The 18,612-nt window shown below is 43.2% G+C and overlaps 1 protein-coding gene across 3 annotated transcripts in view; it reads right to left on the bottom strand.

Annotated features, from left to right (window-relative positions):
* Nucleotides 1–17,079: 17,079 nt before the first annotated feature.
* Nucleotides 17,080–18,612, bottom strand: part of NSUN3 (NOP2/Sun RNA methyltransferase 3) — a 33,407-nt gene continuing 31,874 nt past the window's right edge. For all 3 annotated transcript variants that reach the window (XM_059720584.1, XM_059720586.1, XM_059720585.1), the window contains one exon: nucleotides 17,080–17,766. In XM_059720584.1, the coding sequence (XP_059576567.1) occupies nucleotides 17,505–17,766 (262 nt within the window). In that variant the 3' untranslated portion in view covers nucleotides 17,080–17,504. The remainder of the gene's footprint in view (nucleotides 17,767–18,612) is intronic.

Genomic DNA, 18,612 nt, shown 5'->3' with positions numbered 1-18,612 from the left:
CACGAACATTAGAAAGATCAAACAAAGGCTGAAAAGAAAGGGTTATTCCCTTATTTTGGTTCTGTATAAAGAAGGATCAAAGTGAGAGTTTTTATTCCATTTTCTTTTTTATTCTGCTTTTTATTCTCTTTCACTGAAGCCTGGACTACCACAGTTTCGCTTCCACTTACTGAAAGATAACAGCATGAGTACTCACAGTTATAGCAGAGCCCCTGACATGCAATAAATCCCTGGCCCATTTTACCTCAGAATAATTTTTCCTATATCTGTAATCATAATATTCTTTAGGATTAATCCTATATATGGGCACTGTTTCCTAATCACCTACTGTTCTAGTTGTTTGCATCAAATCCATCTGTGTTTTGTTTGTCTGAGATGCATTTTGGATGTGGGAAATTTAAAAGCCAGATTACGTATGCCCTTCTATGCTCAGCTGGTCAGTTTGTTTTCTGGCTAATGCACCTGTGTGATGGGGGCCATCCCAGGGCCAGTCACAATGTCAGCCCACCCACCTCTCTAGGCAGGTGGGCAGCCCGCCCACCTGACTCACCTTTCACGCCTTTGTTGCAACTAGAAAAGTTGTTTCTCAGTGGGAGGCTGCCCATTTATTGACCTGATACCAAGGGTGTAATACATGGCTCCATACCACTCCTACACCATGTCTCATGCCTCACAGATGGCATCCAGACTCACTATTACTCCCCATCCTGGTAGCTGGGCCACACTTTGCTTCTGACCCAAACATGGCCTCAGGTGTCCTCAGACATACCTTGGCTATGTGCCCCCTCCCTGGGGCCTCTACTGCCTACACACAGTGCTTTAGGCCCCCACGGACCCTACAGTATGCGATCTCTGGCTGCCACTATTTCCAGGCAGCCTACACACAGTCCTACTCTATGCAGCCTCTGGCTCTGTCCCACATCAGACTGAACTCTGCCTCCTCTCTGGGCCACTGCTCTGCCCCTCACTGGGCTTCTGGGCCTTAAGCTCCGTTGGGCCTCAGGTGTCTGTCGATGTGCCTGGACCCCACCTTGGCCCTGTGCTTTTCTGCTGGGGTGTGCTCCCCTAGCTTTTCCCCTCCACAGGGAACCCACAAGGCAGTGGGGACTGAGGCTTTCCAGCGTCCCAATCTCGCCTTTCACTGGGGAGGCCCAGGTGTGGTATTTCCTGGAGACTGCCCCACCACAGGCAGCCCCACCTCACCATCCAACCCAGCAGGGTGCAGTTTCAGATCATGCCCAAGGACCAGGAAACTCCTCCATCCCCAAAGTTCCTACGCTGATCTCCAGCTGTTCTGGGAGCAGCAGTCTGCTGGCTGAGAGATGATGCTCTTCTGGCTCCCTGGGTGTAACTGTCAGCTCAGCTCCTAGTGCCCGGGCTTATACTGAGGCTGCGCAGCCCTCCTTCAATCCGGGGGCTCTCTTGCAGTCATGTGACTACCAAATTGGGCCAAACTGCACCTGCTGGCTACTTCAGAGCCTGCTCAAGCCCCTTAAAGTGGCAGGCACCAAAGGTGCCCTGCCACACCTTCCAATCTCAAATATTTGGAATTTTCATTTCACTTATGTCCCCTCTGTGCCTTTGACTCTAGTGGTAATCTCTGACAAAAAATGCTGATGTTCTTCTTTTCTTAAACACACAGTCTCCTCTGTTCCTTCCCACCAAAAAAAGAAATGTTTTGTTCCACCATGCTCCAAGTGTAATATAGATTTTCAAATTATCTTCCTTACCTGTTTCATTCCTACCCACCATATCACCCTCCATTTACAACCTTCTACTTTGTTATATGCAAAATTAGATTGTCATCTCCCTTAACCAACCCACACCTTTTCTCCTTATTGGGAGCAAGGTTGCATGCTTTGTGGCAGTGTACTATGAAGGAAATTAATAAATGTCCCCCCTGCTTCCCAGGGTTAGCATAGATAATTGAAAATAGCAATGGCATATTTCAGCCTGAGATGAGACTGAGTGGGCAGATTACTGGATTTTGTGTTTCAGAAGATGATGGGGAAGGAGTCACAAGCCTGTTCTTTTACAAGCCAACCTGCATTTTTGTGTCTAAGAAATAACTTTTTCACCTTTTCTTGGTTCACAGTTTTCACCCTAGCTAATTTTAATCTTTGGTGTCTCTGGAGTTCACAGTATATGCCAGCCACCACCATGGCATCTGTTAGTGAGAGTGACACAAAGAAACTTACAAGCTACTAGCAGCTGCTGAGTTGCAAGGTTCCTTCTTATAATAAAGGACACAGAAAGAATTTTTGGCTGACTACAGACAGCCAGAAAGCTCAAGATTGAATCAATTTAATCTTCGCAGGGTAGTCAAAGCTGCATAGATTGAACTGATAAATGAGTGCACATACATTTGCATTTGATTCTGGAAATGCAACCACTTGCCTGCAGTGGCCTAGGCCAGAAAGCCAGAGGGCGCTAGAGCGTGCCTCCCTGCTCAACTGGAGCAGACAGCTTGCACCAAAGCAATCAAACTCACTCTGTAGGGGGGGAGGGGCTTGTGGGAGAGGTGCAAAGCATCCTAGGATGCTGGAGGACTGTCAGTTAACTTGCACATGGAGGAGATCTGCGACAAAAGTTCAATAAACTGATTTAACCTAAATCAGTGAAGTCTGATACTACATCCAACCAGATTTATCTTAAACTGGTTTCAGCTATTTTGAAAGCATTTTATGTATACAGAACTTCTGTTGTGTTATGGATTTGAACCAGCTTCTAATCACTTATACTGGTTTATGTGTAACTTCCACCACAGGGCCTTTGTGGCAAAAAATAAGCACTAGTGGGACAAATGTCCTTACCCTCATCCTCCATGTTTGTGGCATGAAATAGGAAGAATTTATTTCAGTGGGAACAGAGACAGGCCCACCCCTTCACTGCTTCTGAAAAATCACATCTGAAGGGTACAGGCTTAGGGTAAAAGGGGCAAGAAATTACCACATATCCGGTGTTAGGCAGCAACTGCCTCTGTGCATGCTCTAAAGGAGAACTCATTGCAGCTCACACCTCTTTTGTTGCAGGTTTTCAGTGAACCAGTTTCAGAATGTATGACTGTTGCCCAAGTGTTGAGGGAAAGAACATATTGCACCACAAGACTTGCTTATCACCTGCATTGCAGTATCATGAATTATTTAGTCTACACTCATCCACGGTTGACAACTGTACTTTAGAATATAAAACTTCCCACATGGGACCTTGGGCAACATGGCTCTCTCATTAAGCTATACATTTAAATGCTACTTTTGGCATTCTGTATTACAGAGATTGGGATTTTCCAGTTAAGACACAGGACTGGGAGTTCTGCAAGATCTGCATTTTGTTTCTATTTCCGACATAGACCTCCTGTGTGACATTGGGCAGCTCATTTAACTTCTGAGTATAGCAATACAAAATCTACTTTAGAGGGATGCTGTGAGACTTAGTAAGTATTCTAAGGCACTCTGTTTATCATGCTTTACCTCAGGGCATTATAAGTGAAAAGTAGCTTATTTGTAGGAAGTGTTTCAAAGGGCATGTTTATACTGCTAACTTTACTGTGCTGGGTAGTGCCATGTAGAAAAAAAATGCCACAGTGCTCCATCCATACTGTTCTCCAAACCAGAAGTTGACAAGCCATCTGTGTGTGGTGCCACGCCTCAGCTACACTGCTTCTGGTTCAGGAAGTAGTGTATGCTACTGTATCTAGGGTATAGACGCACCCAAAATGATCTATGTTACAATAGTCCAAATTCTCCTTTCACTGATTTTGGTGCAACTAATTCACAAGCATATGGGTCTTTGTCATGCTACATAACATATTGCTCCAAACATGAGTCAATCTTTTATCCCCTCAAAAGAAAACGTAAAATTCAGTTGGCTTATACATGGGGATCAACCTATCATCAGAACAATATAGTTCTACATTACAGAGCAGATGCCCTTAAGGCTGCAGTGGGTAGAGGCCCTTTAGGGGTTTATGCTGGGTTATTTGTCCTGCTTGCTTTAACTGTGCCACACAGGGTCATCTGATCCATCATGATGGCAAAGAAGTAGCAAGCTCAGTTAACACAAGAAAGAGTCAGAATAGCTGGCTAACTAAGATTGCCACAACCCTACAGTTCCCTGTGGCATCTCCCTGGCTTTTATGAAGGTAGAAGCTCAGAAGTCCTCAAAGCCCTATATAAAATTGAAGTATCAAGATGGTTTCAGGTTGGATGCAAGAAAGAACTTCTTTACGGTAAGGGTGACCAGAATCTGGAATAGACTTCCCAAGGAGGTGGTGCAGTCCCCAGCCTTAGAAGTCTTCATGAGGAGACTGGACAGACACCTTGCTGGAATCATTTGTTCTCAGCAGTATTCCTGCCCAGAACAAGGGTGTTGGACTCTATGATCTTCCAGGGACTCTATGTCCCTTCCAGCCCTTGATTTCTTATGATTCTATGATTCTGTGACCTCTGGGCTCCAAGCCTCAAATCTCTACTTCTGAAGCATGGCATGTGGAGCTCACCACCAGGAAGCATGAAACAGCCTACAAGGTGAACTAGTAGAAAGCTATCCTGTATGGATACCCTGTAGGAGGATGGATGTTCAAAATCATTAAAATAGGCTTTAAATGAGTCTTCAATTTTCTTTGTTTGTTTGTTTAACAGTGGAGGGTGAATTTATTATTTGGAAAAGACTTATAAGCCTGAACATTTCTGGCACAACACTAAAATAAAATATAATTTTTTAATTTTCACACTTTTAGTGCCTTTAACCCTTTGGTTCCTTTCTATTCTCCTGTGGGATGTTGTAAGAGCAATAGCAGCTTGAGGACTTTATCTGCAGTTTATTTATATTTAGAGAAAGAAAAACAAACAAACTGCTTTTCCTAAATTTGAACCTGAAAATGTGGAAATAACATATGCAATGTTGACTTATAATCTGAACAATATGGTACTAATGGCTTGTCTTTCCATTGAAAAACTATGCAATCAACCCCTTCTGTTGTATAAGGCAGTGTATGCCTGGTAAAGTCATGCTAGCTTGTCAAACAAAATAAGCACTAGTGGGACAAATGTCCTTTTTTGCTGTATGCCTGCATACACGTACTATATTTATTAGCATCATTTTGTCAGCTAGGGGAGAAATATTTTTCCCCACACCAGATTGAGAAGGGCAGACCAAAAATATTCTACAAACCAGGCCTCCACCATAAGATTCAGCACACAACAGTAAAGGTTCTTCTCTGTTTTTGCCTCATGCTTGCAGCTAGAAATGGTGACATTGCAGCCCTTCAGAATTGTATGGAGGGACAAGAAGACAGATTAACTGGTGGCAAAAAATGTTAGTGCCAAATGTTAGTGCAGTGCCAAAACACCAGATGACAGTCAAGAGAGCCCATTACCAGTCATTTTAGGGCTAGGGTAAAGTGTGCTCTGGGGAGCACAGAGATGAACATAGCCCATCCACCTAAGTCTACTGCCACACTACAAAGCCAGAAATTTTCCAGATGGTCTTCATTCTGAAGCATCTTGAACTCAGAACTTCCATTTTTTCTAACTAAGTGCCTTCAGCCCCAGGCTACAACAGGGTACTCTCAAGGGCACCTTTTCCACCTTTCCTGTTGAAAATGCTCCATTTTAAGACTTAGTCAAGCAGGCTCCAGAACCCAAGTCATCTTCTTTTATAAAGGAGCATCTTAACCACCAGGACACAGGATCAATCTCACAAACAGCTATACACACAAACTCACTTTCACTCTTGCCCGAAGAAGAACACTATAACAGGAAGGACTGACAAAGGCCCAACCTAGAATGCCCTCTAGCCTGGTGATCTCTGCCTACCCAAGGGCAGGGGTGTCAAATTCATCAGACCCCATAGGCCAGATAAGTGTCATGGGGCCAGTCCACAAGACTAGCTCTATATGTCGGATCCAGCATGAAGGGCTGATCTGGCACAGGCACCACATGCAGTGGATGTCCTACACTGGTCTCACATGCTGCATGTGGCAAATGAGTCCAGTCCAATTCCAATGGGCAGCACTGTGGGCCAAATCTGGCCCAGGAGCTATATCTTTGACACTCCGGCACTAGTGTTAGGAAAATCTTCAGCAAAAGCCAGATTTTAACCTGAATCTTCCATCTGAAGGAGGTTGCAGTGGGGAGATGGAGATGGCCTCACCCAGAAGCCATATTTCTTTCTGCCTGGCTCAACAAATCTATAATTAGTGCAAAGTGAGGCAGTTTCAAGGGGAGAGACTGACAGCATTATCTCAATGTGACTCTAGGACTAGAGGGTTAGGGCAATCTCTATAACGTTGGGTGTTAGGGGTTTAAATGTGCCCTGGCTTATGAAGGTTCCTAATGGGATTCTTATACCTCTTACATGTAGCATAGGGGCAGCATCTGCTATTTAACTCTAGGAGAAGGCTCATGGTTGTGAGTTTTGGTTTGAGGTAAGCACCTCCGTCAAAGTAAGACACCTAAACCCCAAAGATGGCTAGGGCTAACACCACACAGTTCTTTACACTTGGAGATTATTGCATGAAGAAAAAATAGATAGTATATGTTGAAAACAGATACCACTCCCATTAAAATAGATGGCAGTATATAAAGATGAATTGTCTGTATGCACACATGGGCACTTTACAGGTGTGACTACATAAAAGCCTGATGTGAAGTAATGAAATGAATTACATTTCTGTTGGAGATGTCAATTTCCTTTGTTCCGTTCTCAGCTGCTATAGCAGGAAGGAACATTAAACATTTCCCTGGCTAGTCATAGAATTGTAGAAATTACAGCTAAAACAGCCCTATTAGGCTAGTTCTTGCCAATGCAAGATTATTCCTTGTTGTACATTTACTACTACTTTGTGCAACGTAGTTTTAAACATCTCAAATAATCTGGTTTTCACTACTCCCCTGTGGGAATGATTCCACAATGTACTCAGTCTTAAGGAGGTTTTCCAAGCAGCCAAGCTCCATTTTATTTCTTCATTCTATGCCATCAGTCCTAGCAGTGCCCTTCTGCACCAAGGTAATTCTCTCCTCATCTTTGACAGACACATCACTCAACTATCTGAACTTATGTCTCCACATCATTGTTTGGCCAAGTTATTCAGGTTCAGCTTTTAGTCTCTCATTACAGTCTTATTTCCGCACAGCCTCCACCCCTTTTTTTCTGCTCATTAATATATTTTGCTGTTATTCATTGAACTGCCTCCAAATCTTGACCTCTCAGTTTCTCCTGTAGCAATATAAAGGCAGCGCAATGCTAAGCACAAATATAAATGCATCTCCAGGCAGAGCTATAGCCAGCCACAGAATAATTTTTGCTTTGGTGTGTGTACTTGCAAAGACTGGGAGGAGGAAGCTTGAGGATGGTGTGGTGTGACCCACCCATAGCCATTAAATGCCATTATCTAGGTTTGACCAGGCTGCAGAAGTATAGTCAGAGGTATAATAGGAAAATTCTGTGCCCTGGGCAGTGGCAGCATCAGGGAAGCAGCCTTTGCTGAGCTGCTAGTGGGTTGTTCTACTAGTTATTTTCTTTAAAAAAAACCTCTGAGCTGTCTTCAAATTTTTCACCTAGAAAACAACTGAATTACTAGCTGGTATTTCCTACATTTTAGTTTTGCACAATTGGAAGCAGATATTTTGTGAAAAATACTTGTTAGTTAATATATTTACCTATCTTTCTTTATGGTCAAAGGAAAGAAGATAGTAGAAGTGATGCTCTGGCCCTTGTTTCTTGGTCCACCGCTAGCAGGAATGGGGGCAGATCTTCTTGTCGAGAAGAGAGGTAAGTGAACTCCCAGTGGGAGAGCTATAATGTTCCCCTGCTGGAAGGAATATGGGAGTCTCATGCACTTGTGATACGTGATCCTCTACCACAACAGTCCTCATTTCATCACCCAACAAATGATGGGGATTTGGGGGCAATGGTACTCCACTGGCATCCACAGCAAAAATCTAATGAAACAACCCACATCAGAATCATCCACTTACTCTACATCATAAATACACATGCCTCTCGCACTCCACCTGGCTGCATACAACCCTTTGTTGAGTGAACACTATCCATTTATTATCAACCCTATCTTCTTTGCCAATTACTTCCTATTGCCTTTATTTACCAGTGTTAAAAAATATTTAAGATAGTCTGCAAAATGCACAAGACAGAAGGGAGGCTTCTTTCACTCTTAACCTATGTCTGAGCACCTCAGCGAACAAAATGCATATCTAACAGGTAAAGATGTAAGTACAAAGGAAATGACACTATAAGAATTTTCATTTCCTGTTAAAACTCATAAAGGTAGGAGCCTTGCCCTGTTACTCTGCTTTTACTGTTCTGAAGCATAAGATTGTGTGAAAGGTATCTCTACCGCAAGCTCTCCTGGAACCAAACACACATCTCTTATTTTTTCAAGTGGAGAAGTACATTACTTGAAACAGAGACAGGATGAAAATGAGCTGTGCTACAGGGATTTAGGGCCCAACATTGATCGATGCTGGTGTATAAATATGATACAAGCAAAGTATAAAAAATGGCTTAGAAGCAGATACAGCCCATGCAAATCTCTCTGGGATCTCTGAGAATGCTACTCAGGTATTGCATGCTAATAAATCTCCAATGGCTTGTCATCATTCTCTGTCATTGGTTTGTCTAGGTTTTTTGAGAAGCAGGGTCATACCAACAAATGTTATGTCCATCAAAAGTCAACAAGCCATCTTTCTAAGCTGTCCATTATATACATCCTTTATTTATGTATAAATTGTTCTATCCATCTATGAGTGGCAGAAAGACTGCCTGCATTGGACTTCCCTCTAGTGGAAGGAAAGTCAGTCTTGCTTAAGTCAGAGTTACCTTGTCTTCCAGCAGTTTTCATATAGAAGCTAAATCCCAAACACTCAAACAGCTATTCAGGACCCTCAGGTAACAGAAGCTTTCCAGGCCCATGTCCTTGGAGCAATGGGTCTTCAGTTCTGGACCCAGCATTGCCACTTGACCATGTTACTTGGTTGACTTTAGTATCACAAAGCTCCTGTGTCCATCTAATTATCAGAGACGAAGTGGTTTTATGAGTATCACAACAATGAGAAGGAAACATGTAAGTGATCGCTTTAAACATAATCGTAGGAAAAGGAACATTGTCAAAGAATTATGTAGACATATATAAAAAGGAAAACCACACCCAATTTGGCTTTATATTCCAGTCCCTCCCCTCAAAAGTGGCTTCACACCTACTCATCCATGAAAGAGAGGTATGACATTTTTGCTGAAGAAGGAAGTAATTTTATTTTAGTTACTACCTGCAATGAATTTTAAATAAAGCCATGGGAGCTCTGGGATGGCTGACTGTCTGCGTGAGACACACTATACTGCTAAGAAAAAAAATCCTGCCAAACCCACTAGGCCCCCTCAGGGCTCCACAGGCAGCCAGGAAGACCAGCCGATGAAAGCACTTTTTGACAGATGTCTCGTCACTGTTAACATGGCTCATATACAAAATCAACTCCAGTCAGAAATCATGTATTAGGAACACGTTGATGCCATTTAAAGATTAAACTAGTGTGTGTGTATTCCCCATGCTTAGTGGCCCACTTTGACAAAGTGATCCTTGAAAATGTAAATAAGTCTCTTATTTACTTGCTTTTCTGTTTAGTAGTCGGTGGCTGTCAGAGTTTGCCTCGCACTTCCTTGCTGTGAGAAAGAGAACAAGTACCTGATCGATAATATTTCAAAATGTTAAGTAAACTTCTTAAAGGGCCACATTCTGTTTCAAAACAGAGCTGTCTACTTAAACCAGATATGACCCTTGGAGCTTTTATCCCACTATTGTAATATCAACTATAGTCTCATTCCAAAGTAGAGCCAACGATGTCCCTTTTTCTTCCTGAATTCTTTTTTTATATTATACCAATAATTGACTGAATTTCTTTGTAAAAGGAAACAATTAATTAGCTTGCACTTCCCATGCTCCAGATATCTCTCATCTGCACTTCCTTTCCCATGTGTGTGACCCAGGATGTACTAGGTATAATGTGATTGTGATGACAAAAATATCACTTCAATAAAAAGCTATGTAAATCTCAATACATATGACAAAGCTGTGAAAATGGCCATTTCCATGCCATTAGCTTGCCTGCCTCCATTTGTTTCCCCACAGAATTTCTCTGTTGTGAATTACCTGGCCTGTGGGAACTTCAGTTGAAAAACATGCCTAATTTAATTCCCAAATAAGCTATGCTTTTGGTTTTCCGTTTTAATTTCCACAGGGCAAATAAAATTGATGGAAAGCATTATGCCAAGGCTATTGTTACCTCATCCAGTTGACTTTGTAGCCTGCGATGACTCCAGATTTGCATAATACCTTAAATGTTTCTGGGACCAGATGTTATTGGGTCTTTCCATCAGAGCAAAACATCTGCATACATTGCTTGCCTCCATTATCCTCCTAGGTTCTCAGATACTGCTGGCAATACCAATGCAGCACACCTAGCATCTTTAATTGTGGCATAGCTTCCCCATCCCCAAGAGACAGAGCAGGGTTGTGGAAGCTCACACAGCAGAGGGACAACAGAACAGCATCACCACCCATGGCATGGAACCCAACCTCACAGGGGCACCTTATACATCCCCACTTTTGGGACTGAGGTCCATCACTACTTGAAGTCATCAATCGCTACATTCCTCTGTGACAAACTATTTCTGTGACAGAAATAGGCAGTGATGCAGGAGGGAGGAAGGGAGGGTCTGTGTAGCAAGCTGCCACCCAGGAGGTCTTGTCATGTGTGGGGGTGGTCCTCCAGGGCAGCAAGAATATCCACAGGAAGAGCAGCTTTCACTGCAGCCAAGAGGCACAAAGCAAAGCAAACAAAGTTCAGGCTCAGCCAGTCAGCCACAACTTTTGCTAAGAGCCAGGTAGACTAGGTTGAGTCAGTGTGATGGTGTATTACCAGGACAAGAAAGCAATGCCATTTCCAGAGTCTGGAACAAGAAGTCAAGATTGACTCAGTCAAAGGTATTCTCTTGATTCAAGGCCAGTGGTCAGGTCAAAGAGTTCTGGGGCTGCCAGCAGGTCAGGCAGCAGAAACAGGTTATCTTGAATAACTCTACCGGGCATGTAGTGGCTCTTGCTCAGGGTCTACAACTGAAGCCATGACTGTTTTGAGCTGATATACCCGTTCTTAATGTCACTGATAACCCCTTTCTTTAGCAGCAGTAGAAGGACTGGTCACAAGAAGCTGACCAGTAGGCTCCCATCTTCAAGGCTCTCCTGGGAAATGCGCAAGATGTCCAGCCTGAGGAGGGGCCAGAAAATCTTGTAGAATTTGGACAATCAGTCAAAGCCTGGCACCTTCCCTGTGGCAGGGCCTCAATAGCAGTGGTCAGTTCTGCCAAGTTCCCATTTGAGTTTGTCTGCCTCAGACACAGAGCTTGGGGAGGCCCGCATGCAGGTACTGAATGGCCCTGGGCAGGCAGGCTTGTCTGCAAACCACTTCATGTAAAAGCTAACAGCACACTCTCAGATCTCAGAAGGGCCCCTGAACAGCTGATCCCCATAGGGTTTTAAGGTGGCCAGTGATCTTTTGTTCTGCATGCTTTTTCTCTAGGTTGAAAAAGAACCAGATTGCCTCTGGACACTCTTGGAAAGAGGCTTGAGTTTGAGCATACCTTCTCCTGCACTTCATTGGGCGTTGTTACCATATTTACTTGAGTAAAAGATAACGTTTCCCCCACCCCACCTTTAACAGAGGGAAAGCTCTGCATCTTAGAATCAAGTATGAGGTCATGAGGGACAGAGAGCTGCTGTGGCTGTATGAGCTCTAGCACCAACCATGTCTCCAGGTTGGAGCCAAAGTTGCTGCTTGCCCTCCACTGCCACTCCTCTCCTGCAGCCTCAGGCCCTTGCTGTACCCCATCTCTCCACTATGCCACTTCTCCCTCCACATCCCGCTACCACACTCCCCCTTACCTTTGCCAGCAGGCTCTGTCCTTGCTGCTGCCTGGAGCACGGAGCACAGACTCAGCCTGACCCTGTAGCAGCTGTGCTATCTCCAAGCCACTGCTACAGGGTGGGGCTGGAGCTGGAGCTGTGCTCAGTGCTCCAGGTTGCAGTGTGCATGGAGCCCATCAGTGCCATAGCAAAAATAAGGGGCAGGTAGAGGGGCAAGCAGCAGATACTTTGGCAGGGGGAGATGGGGAAAGGGGGGATGGGAACCCAAAGCTGGCAGGGCAGGCACAAGGGCGAGGGGCAGCAGAGAGGTTACCAAAGCTTTATTTTTGGCTTAGCAGAAAAGGTATGTGTGAGTCAGGGAGGGAGGAAGGGTGAGGAGATGCTGAGACAAAAGGTAAAAACTACTAAAAAAAAGGGTTGGGGGGATAAAATCAGAGACAAAAGACAGAATGCAGCTCTGGAGAGGTTGACAGTCAAGGAGCACAAAGCACAGCAGATTTCATAGACACTAGGGCTGGAAGGGACCTTGTAAGATCATTGGGTTCAGCCCCCTGCTCAAGAAGCAGGAAGTCAGCTAGGGTTAAAGGATCCCAGCAAGATAAGCATCCAGAAGTGTCCAGAGGAGGTGCCTGCACCTTGGGGGCTCAGATGGTAAAGAAGTTTTTCCTTAAGGCACTTTTGAAAATTATTTTAGGAAATACCTTAGCAGAGCTGGGGGAAGAGCTGGGTGGTATCCTGAGAGAGGTATCGTGAGAGAGAGAGAGAAGCCAGAGAAGAGGATCCGGAGCATTTTGTGGGAAGAGAGAACAGCAAGGGCTCTTTTACCTGTCAGAGACTGCCTGGGGAGCTAGGCTAATCATTGGGGCTCAAGGACTCTGCATGCTGTATTCCAGTTGACTGGAAAAGGTTGGTTTTTTGCTTGAGAGGCCTGCCTTTGCTCCATGTGACTTTAGATGCACTTAATTCCCTGGAAGAACTGAAGTCCCCCTCCAGTTTTTCCAGAACATAGCCCTCTGACAGGATCATACACAACTGGGATGCAAAGGTTCATGGACCCCAAACCCTGGTCTTAAGAATACCAGGAGCCAAGGACTCACCCACTCCAGAAGCTACCTCTGGACTGCCTTCAGGGGAACTCAGAGACTATGTAAGGCTGAGGATGGGTTTCTTTTCTGTCCACCGATCTAGAAACGCTTTGTGCATAATCTAATGTATACAATAAAAGCACCCCAGTGCAGTAGTGAGGGAAGGAGGGGTGAAGGGCTAAAGTTATGGTTTGGCAAGTTCAGACTGACACATCAAGCGTTCAAACTACTTATATTCACCTCCAAAGCCAAACTTACCTGATAAATAGCTTAGTAAATTCCTATTAAATGAAAGCTAAATATCTGTTTGGCATCTATAGAAATTACTGCCACTGCCTCTAATTCTCATCTCCCATGAGGTGCAATTAACCTCCTGAGGTTATTTCACTCATGCATGCTGTATGTAAAAACTTCCTGGAAACAGATTCTGAGATTATTTTGTTGTGTAGTATAAATGGCTCCCTAACATTTAGATCAGGGGCTCTCCAACTTTTTTGACAAAAGGCATCTCCATAACTTTTGTGAACAGAGCAACAGCTAATTTCTAAAACTAATTTACTACAGGGCTTACTTCCTCACACAGGGCCAGGCAGGAGGGTGCTTCCCTCCTTAGACCCTGCAGCACCCTTCAAAGGATTTCAAGCCACCCTACTTGACATGGGCACCCTTCAAAGTCTGCGTAACCCTACTTGAGAATCGTTGATTTAGATGTTGCTCAGCTGTAGCAATGAATTCTGTAAATGTTTTCAGCACAGGAAGTGCTATCTTCTGGGTTACACAGGGGACTGGACTGCATGACCATAAAAGACCTTGTTGGCCTTACAATGTATGAATGAAGGGTTGTCAAGCAGCCTGCTGCTTGATGCATATAAAAGGCCTTGGAACTAGCAACAGACTTATGGATCCGTAACTAGCAGCAATATGAACGCGTGCATGTGCGTATCACACACATACACACACAGAGATTATAAATTTAATACATATATCTTGAAATGACTAAATAAAAAATGTAGTCATATTTTAGAGCAGTCTTTATAATTGTATTATTTTTGCCTTTTCTTCCCCTGCTGTTATAAACCACATAACCCAAATTGCTTTAGGGCTATTTCAAAATAACTCCCCACTGAAGCAGACAATATCGATTATTTCTTCTTCCTAATGTGTGACTATAGAACTGCATCAAGTTCAGCCCATGAAGGCTGGGAATTCACTGGGCAAAGGCAGCCAATAAGCTCTATAGCAGATAACCTTGAACATTTTCAGGGCAAACTGCTCTCACCCTATCTATGGCAACAGAAGTTTAGAGAAGCAGTAGAAGCAAGGCAACTCGACTGCAGGCAGTAGAGTCTGTTTCAGGCAATGGGACACGGTAGGGAATGATGGTATATTAATCCCATTCTGCCTCAATAGGAAAGCCTGAAGGCGAGACTCCATCTTAAGAAGCAGGTGTGAAAGACATGTACAACATTCTCACACTGGAGATTGCAACTGTGATTATAAAATATGAATTTAAAAAATAAAACTGACAGCATACACACAATATCCAGGGGCTCATACATTTAAACACTGTATATGTATATAGCTTTTTTGCATTATATAATTTTTTTTTAATTTAACATTTTCTTATTGCAAGAAGTCTTAAATTGTGGCTTATAAAGAACTGGCTGAATACATGATGCTGACCTTCCTAGTTTTAAGCTACTATATGCCATACTACGTCGTAAGCAGCCAGGTCTGGGTTCACTTGGGGATTGAGGTGCCAACCAGGGTTGGGAAGAATGAGGAGCCATCTGAGAACAAGTTTAGGGATATGCTGAGTCAGAAAGCTAGGGGATCAGGCAGAGAGCTGAATCAGAGAGAAAGCTGGCTTGAGAAACCAGGAGATGGAGCTGAGCACAGGTTCTAGGAACAAGCAGAGTCGGATATCTGGAGATCAGGCAGACAGCAGACAGAGAGCAAGCTAGGTTAGTAAGCCAGGAAACTAAGCAGAGAGAAGAGCCAGAGCACAAGGTGGGGGGAATAGCAAAGCAGTCAAAACAAACCCTGCTGCCCGCTTCCTGTTCTGGGTCAGGGATTTGTATGGGGGAAGCAGAAGTTCTACTGATCCCAGCCAACCACTGTAGTGCCAATGAATGGTCAGAGAACTAGGCCTCGCTGGAGGTTTCAATACAGCCTTGACCAGACTGGGTGACCAGCTGTAGGGTGGGAGGCCAGGGTGAGTGTCCATGCTGGTCATGTCACGGCCCCCTCTTTGAGGAGATGGCCTGGGCACTACATTACATTAAAAAATTAAAAAACACACTGATAACTTACTCTTCCATGTAATAAATTCCTTTTGTTGCCATGGGAATGCTTTGGGATTGCAGAGGAGACAGAAAAGTTGTCAGCAAATTGTGAAAAGTGTCCACAGGACAAATCTCTGTATTGCAGCATAACCCACACTATGAAACAGCTACAAAAACCCAGTGGTATAATATATAATATTGAACTGGCTACACTAAATAGAAATCAGAAGTGCTCAAATCGTCTTATGCTTTGTACTGTTAACCAAGATGTTCTTTAGCTCAAATGCTGTCCTTTTGAGCAGTAAGGCCTGAATCTATTCCTGCTGATGTTGTGAAGTTCCAAGAAGCCACCATGTGCAGTACAGGCAAAACTAAAGCATTTGACGGGCAGTTTTATAAACTGACAGAGTAGATGAGACAAGAAGTTGGCATTGTCAGTAACCAGAAAAAAAAACACCAGTAAAAAACTAAGAAGAACAAATTATTTTTTCAGAGAAAAGCTGATTTTTTACTTGCTACTCCAACAGCTGGCATTTACAATTACTAAATGATTTGGGGATACTTTTTCTCCATTTTCCAGTTATAGTCTTCTCCAAGAATAATCACTTCATCTCCCCTGTTTGTGGAGGCCTTTTCAGATTGCAAAATTGGAAAGAAAAAAACACTTAAAAGTAGAAAGATTGTGAATAAGCTCACAGAAACTAGTGGGTTCAATGGTGGCAGAGGCCTAAATAGTATTTTAAAGTAATTTTTAAACAGCAACGTGCCTTTGCCCCTTTATAATCAGAATTGTCAAAAGAGCTGCATTAGAGTTACAGAATCTTGGAAAAATAGGGTTGAAAAGGACCTCCAGAAGTCAACTAGTCCAATCCCCTGGCTCAAGGCATCCCATATAAGTCCTGGTCTAACCAATTCTTAAAACTATGCCATCAACCCTGTCATGTAACTACAAGGTATGCTGCAAGATATCAAAACCTCCTTAACCTGCCACAGGTAAAGGAGGGGGATGAGGGCTGTCAGTGTCCTGCTTCTGCCAAGGTTATTAAAGTGAACTTGAGAGATCCAAGGAGGAGGGCCATGCCCCCACTACAGAAGGTGGCATCCTGTGTATATGGACGTGGAATAGGAGAGCACCTGATACAGCTGGAGCTTTGGCACATCAACATTACTATATGATCTCATTGGGATTCTTTTTCCTTGTACGCTACAGCTATGACATCACCAATTCTCATAAGATTTCATGACCCAGTGAATAAGCCATTTCTCAGAATTGTCTGCATTGCTCATTATGACTGCAATTATATAACAAAACTCTCTGAATACCATGCAGTTATTGCAGTTATTAATCATTTAGGTTTTGTTTCGAGTCCTCGCTCTGTAGCTTGCTCAATAGATGTATTATTCCACAAACTGAATGTCAAAGCTAAACACATGTCTGCAAATCTACTGTTTTAAGGGCTTTTCAACATAATTTACCCTTTCAGTTTATATTTTGATAATCTGCAAAAAAAGAGAGAGAGAAGAAAGCTCATGTCAATATAGTTGCTGACCTTTGCAGTAAATAGAAGACAGTTCTTACCAGTAAACAACTTGGCAAATAAGAAACCTGTTTTGCTGGAGCTTGGAATACTCCCTGCTTAAAAAGCCAGGTTCTGCATACAAATGAGCTCTTATAGATAATCAGAGATATGTAGGCACATTTGGAAATAATAAAAAACCCGCTAAAGTTGAGATGTTTAGGAAATGGTTATTCAAGCCAGCAATTCTTATGCAGAGCGTTTTTCACAGCAATTTATTTTGAAAATTTGTTGCATTTAAAGGGTGGGGTTCAGGGGAAAGGGGAGAAATCCTATCAACTATAGCACTTTATGAAGCACTTAAGAAAGGACTCTATTTTACAATTATACCTCATAAAACAAAGTCTTGCAACCACCTTGCAGGACCTCACATAATTCCAGCACTCTCTGCTGAACAGAACCAGTTGCAGGCTCAGACCATACCTGAGTATTGGCCCATTCCCCAATTAAATCTCAAATTTCTCATTTCAGAATGTCTGGGGCATTCTTTCACAGCTCTAAATCTAAGCTACTTAGTCCACATTGCCTTGTTAACATTTGCTACAGTTCATATACATACAATCGCATGTGTTTAAAAAAAAAGTTGTCAATGTGACTTACAAAAGGCTCATACAAAGCACACACGCTAAGTTTTCTTTAGTTTAGCTATATACATTGGTCCCCACGCTTTCCCCCGTTCTGGGAGGACTAACAGTTCATATTGCTGGGCACTGCTGGCAAGAGCAAACTCATGGGAAATGGCACTAGCCATTTCTCTTATGTCTACAGGCAGAATATTGCTGCAGGAGTTTAGGATTTGGGTTGTGACGTCACTGTTTTCTGCCTTTGAGAGGGTGCATGTAGAATAGACCAGTGTTCCTCCAGGACGCAAGGCTTTAATAGCAGACCTGTAAGCAATCAAAAAACAGGTTCATATTACTTAGGCATATTCAACTGAACAAGTGGCTGGGTTAAATCAAAATACAAACTGCAGGAAACAGACTTTCATTACATGGTGTAAACTGAGCATTTTAGGAAGAATTCAGAAAGTTACTTGTGATGTGTTCTGCTTTCATATTTGCTTATGCATTTCCCATTCTCCTGCAATATTCTTCCAGGATTACAACAACTTGGAAAAAGTAGATGTACTCTGTAATGCCGTGTAACCTTTATAATCATTATCGTTCTAAAGATTAAACAGGACTCTATGGCTAGGGACAGAAATGACATATAAACTGGTATGTGATAAGAAATCAGTTCAAATATGTAACACAGCAGAAGTTCAGTGGATGTAAACCGCCATTAAAATGGCCAAATCCAGTTTAAGATAAATATGGATGGATGCAGCATCACGTTTCACTAATTTATGTTAAGTCAGTTTACTGAACTTCTATCCCAGATCCCTTCCCAGATTCAACTTAACTCACAGTCCTACCACCATCCCACAATGCTTTGTACCTCCCCTGCAAACCCCACCTCACAGGGTGGGTAGTTTATATTTGGTCCAAGCTGTCTGCTACAGCCAAGCAGGGAGGAATGCTCTAGCATCCCCCTAGCCTGAGCCACTGCAGGGATATGGCTGCATTTCTGGAATCAATAGTGAATGTCTGTTCACTTGCTTATCAGTTCAATCTATGCACTTAGACCAGGGACAGGCAAAATCTGGCCCTTGGGCTGAGTCCAGCCTGCCAGGCCATTCTATCTGGTCCACAGGGCCCCTAAAAAATTTAGAAAATTAATTATTATCTGCCCCT

Source organism: Alligator mississippiensis, chromosome 1 (assembly GCF_030867095.1).
Source record: "Alligator mississippiensis isolate rAllMis1 chromosome 1, rAllMis1, whole genome shotgun sequence".
Classification (NCBI taxonomy): Eukaryota; Metazoa; Chordata; order Crocodylia; family Alligatoridae; genus Alligator; species Alligator mississippiensis.
This window is presented reverse-complemented; position numbering and strand designations above follow the sequence as displayed.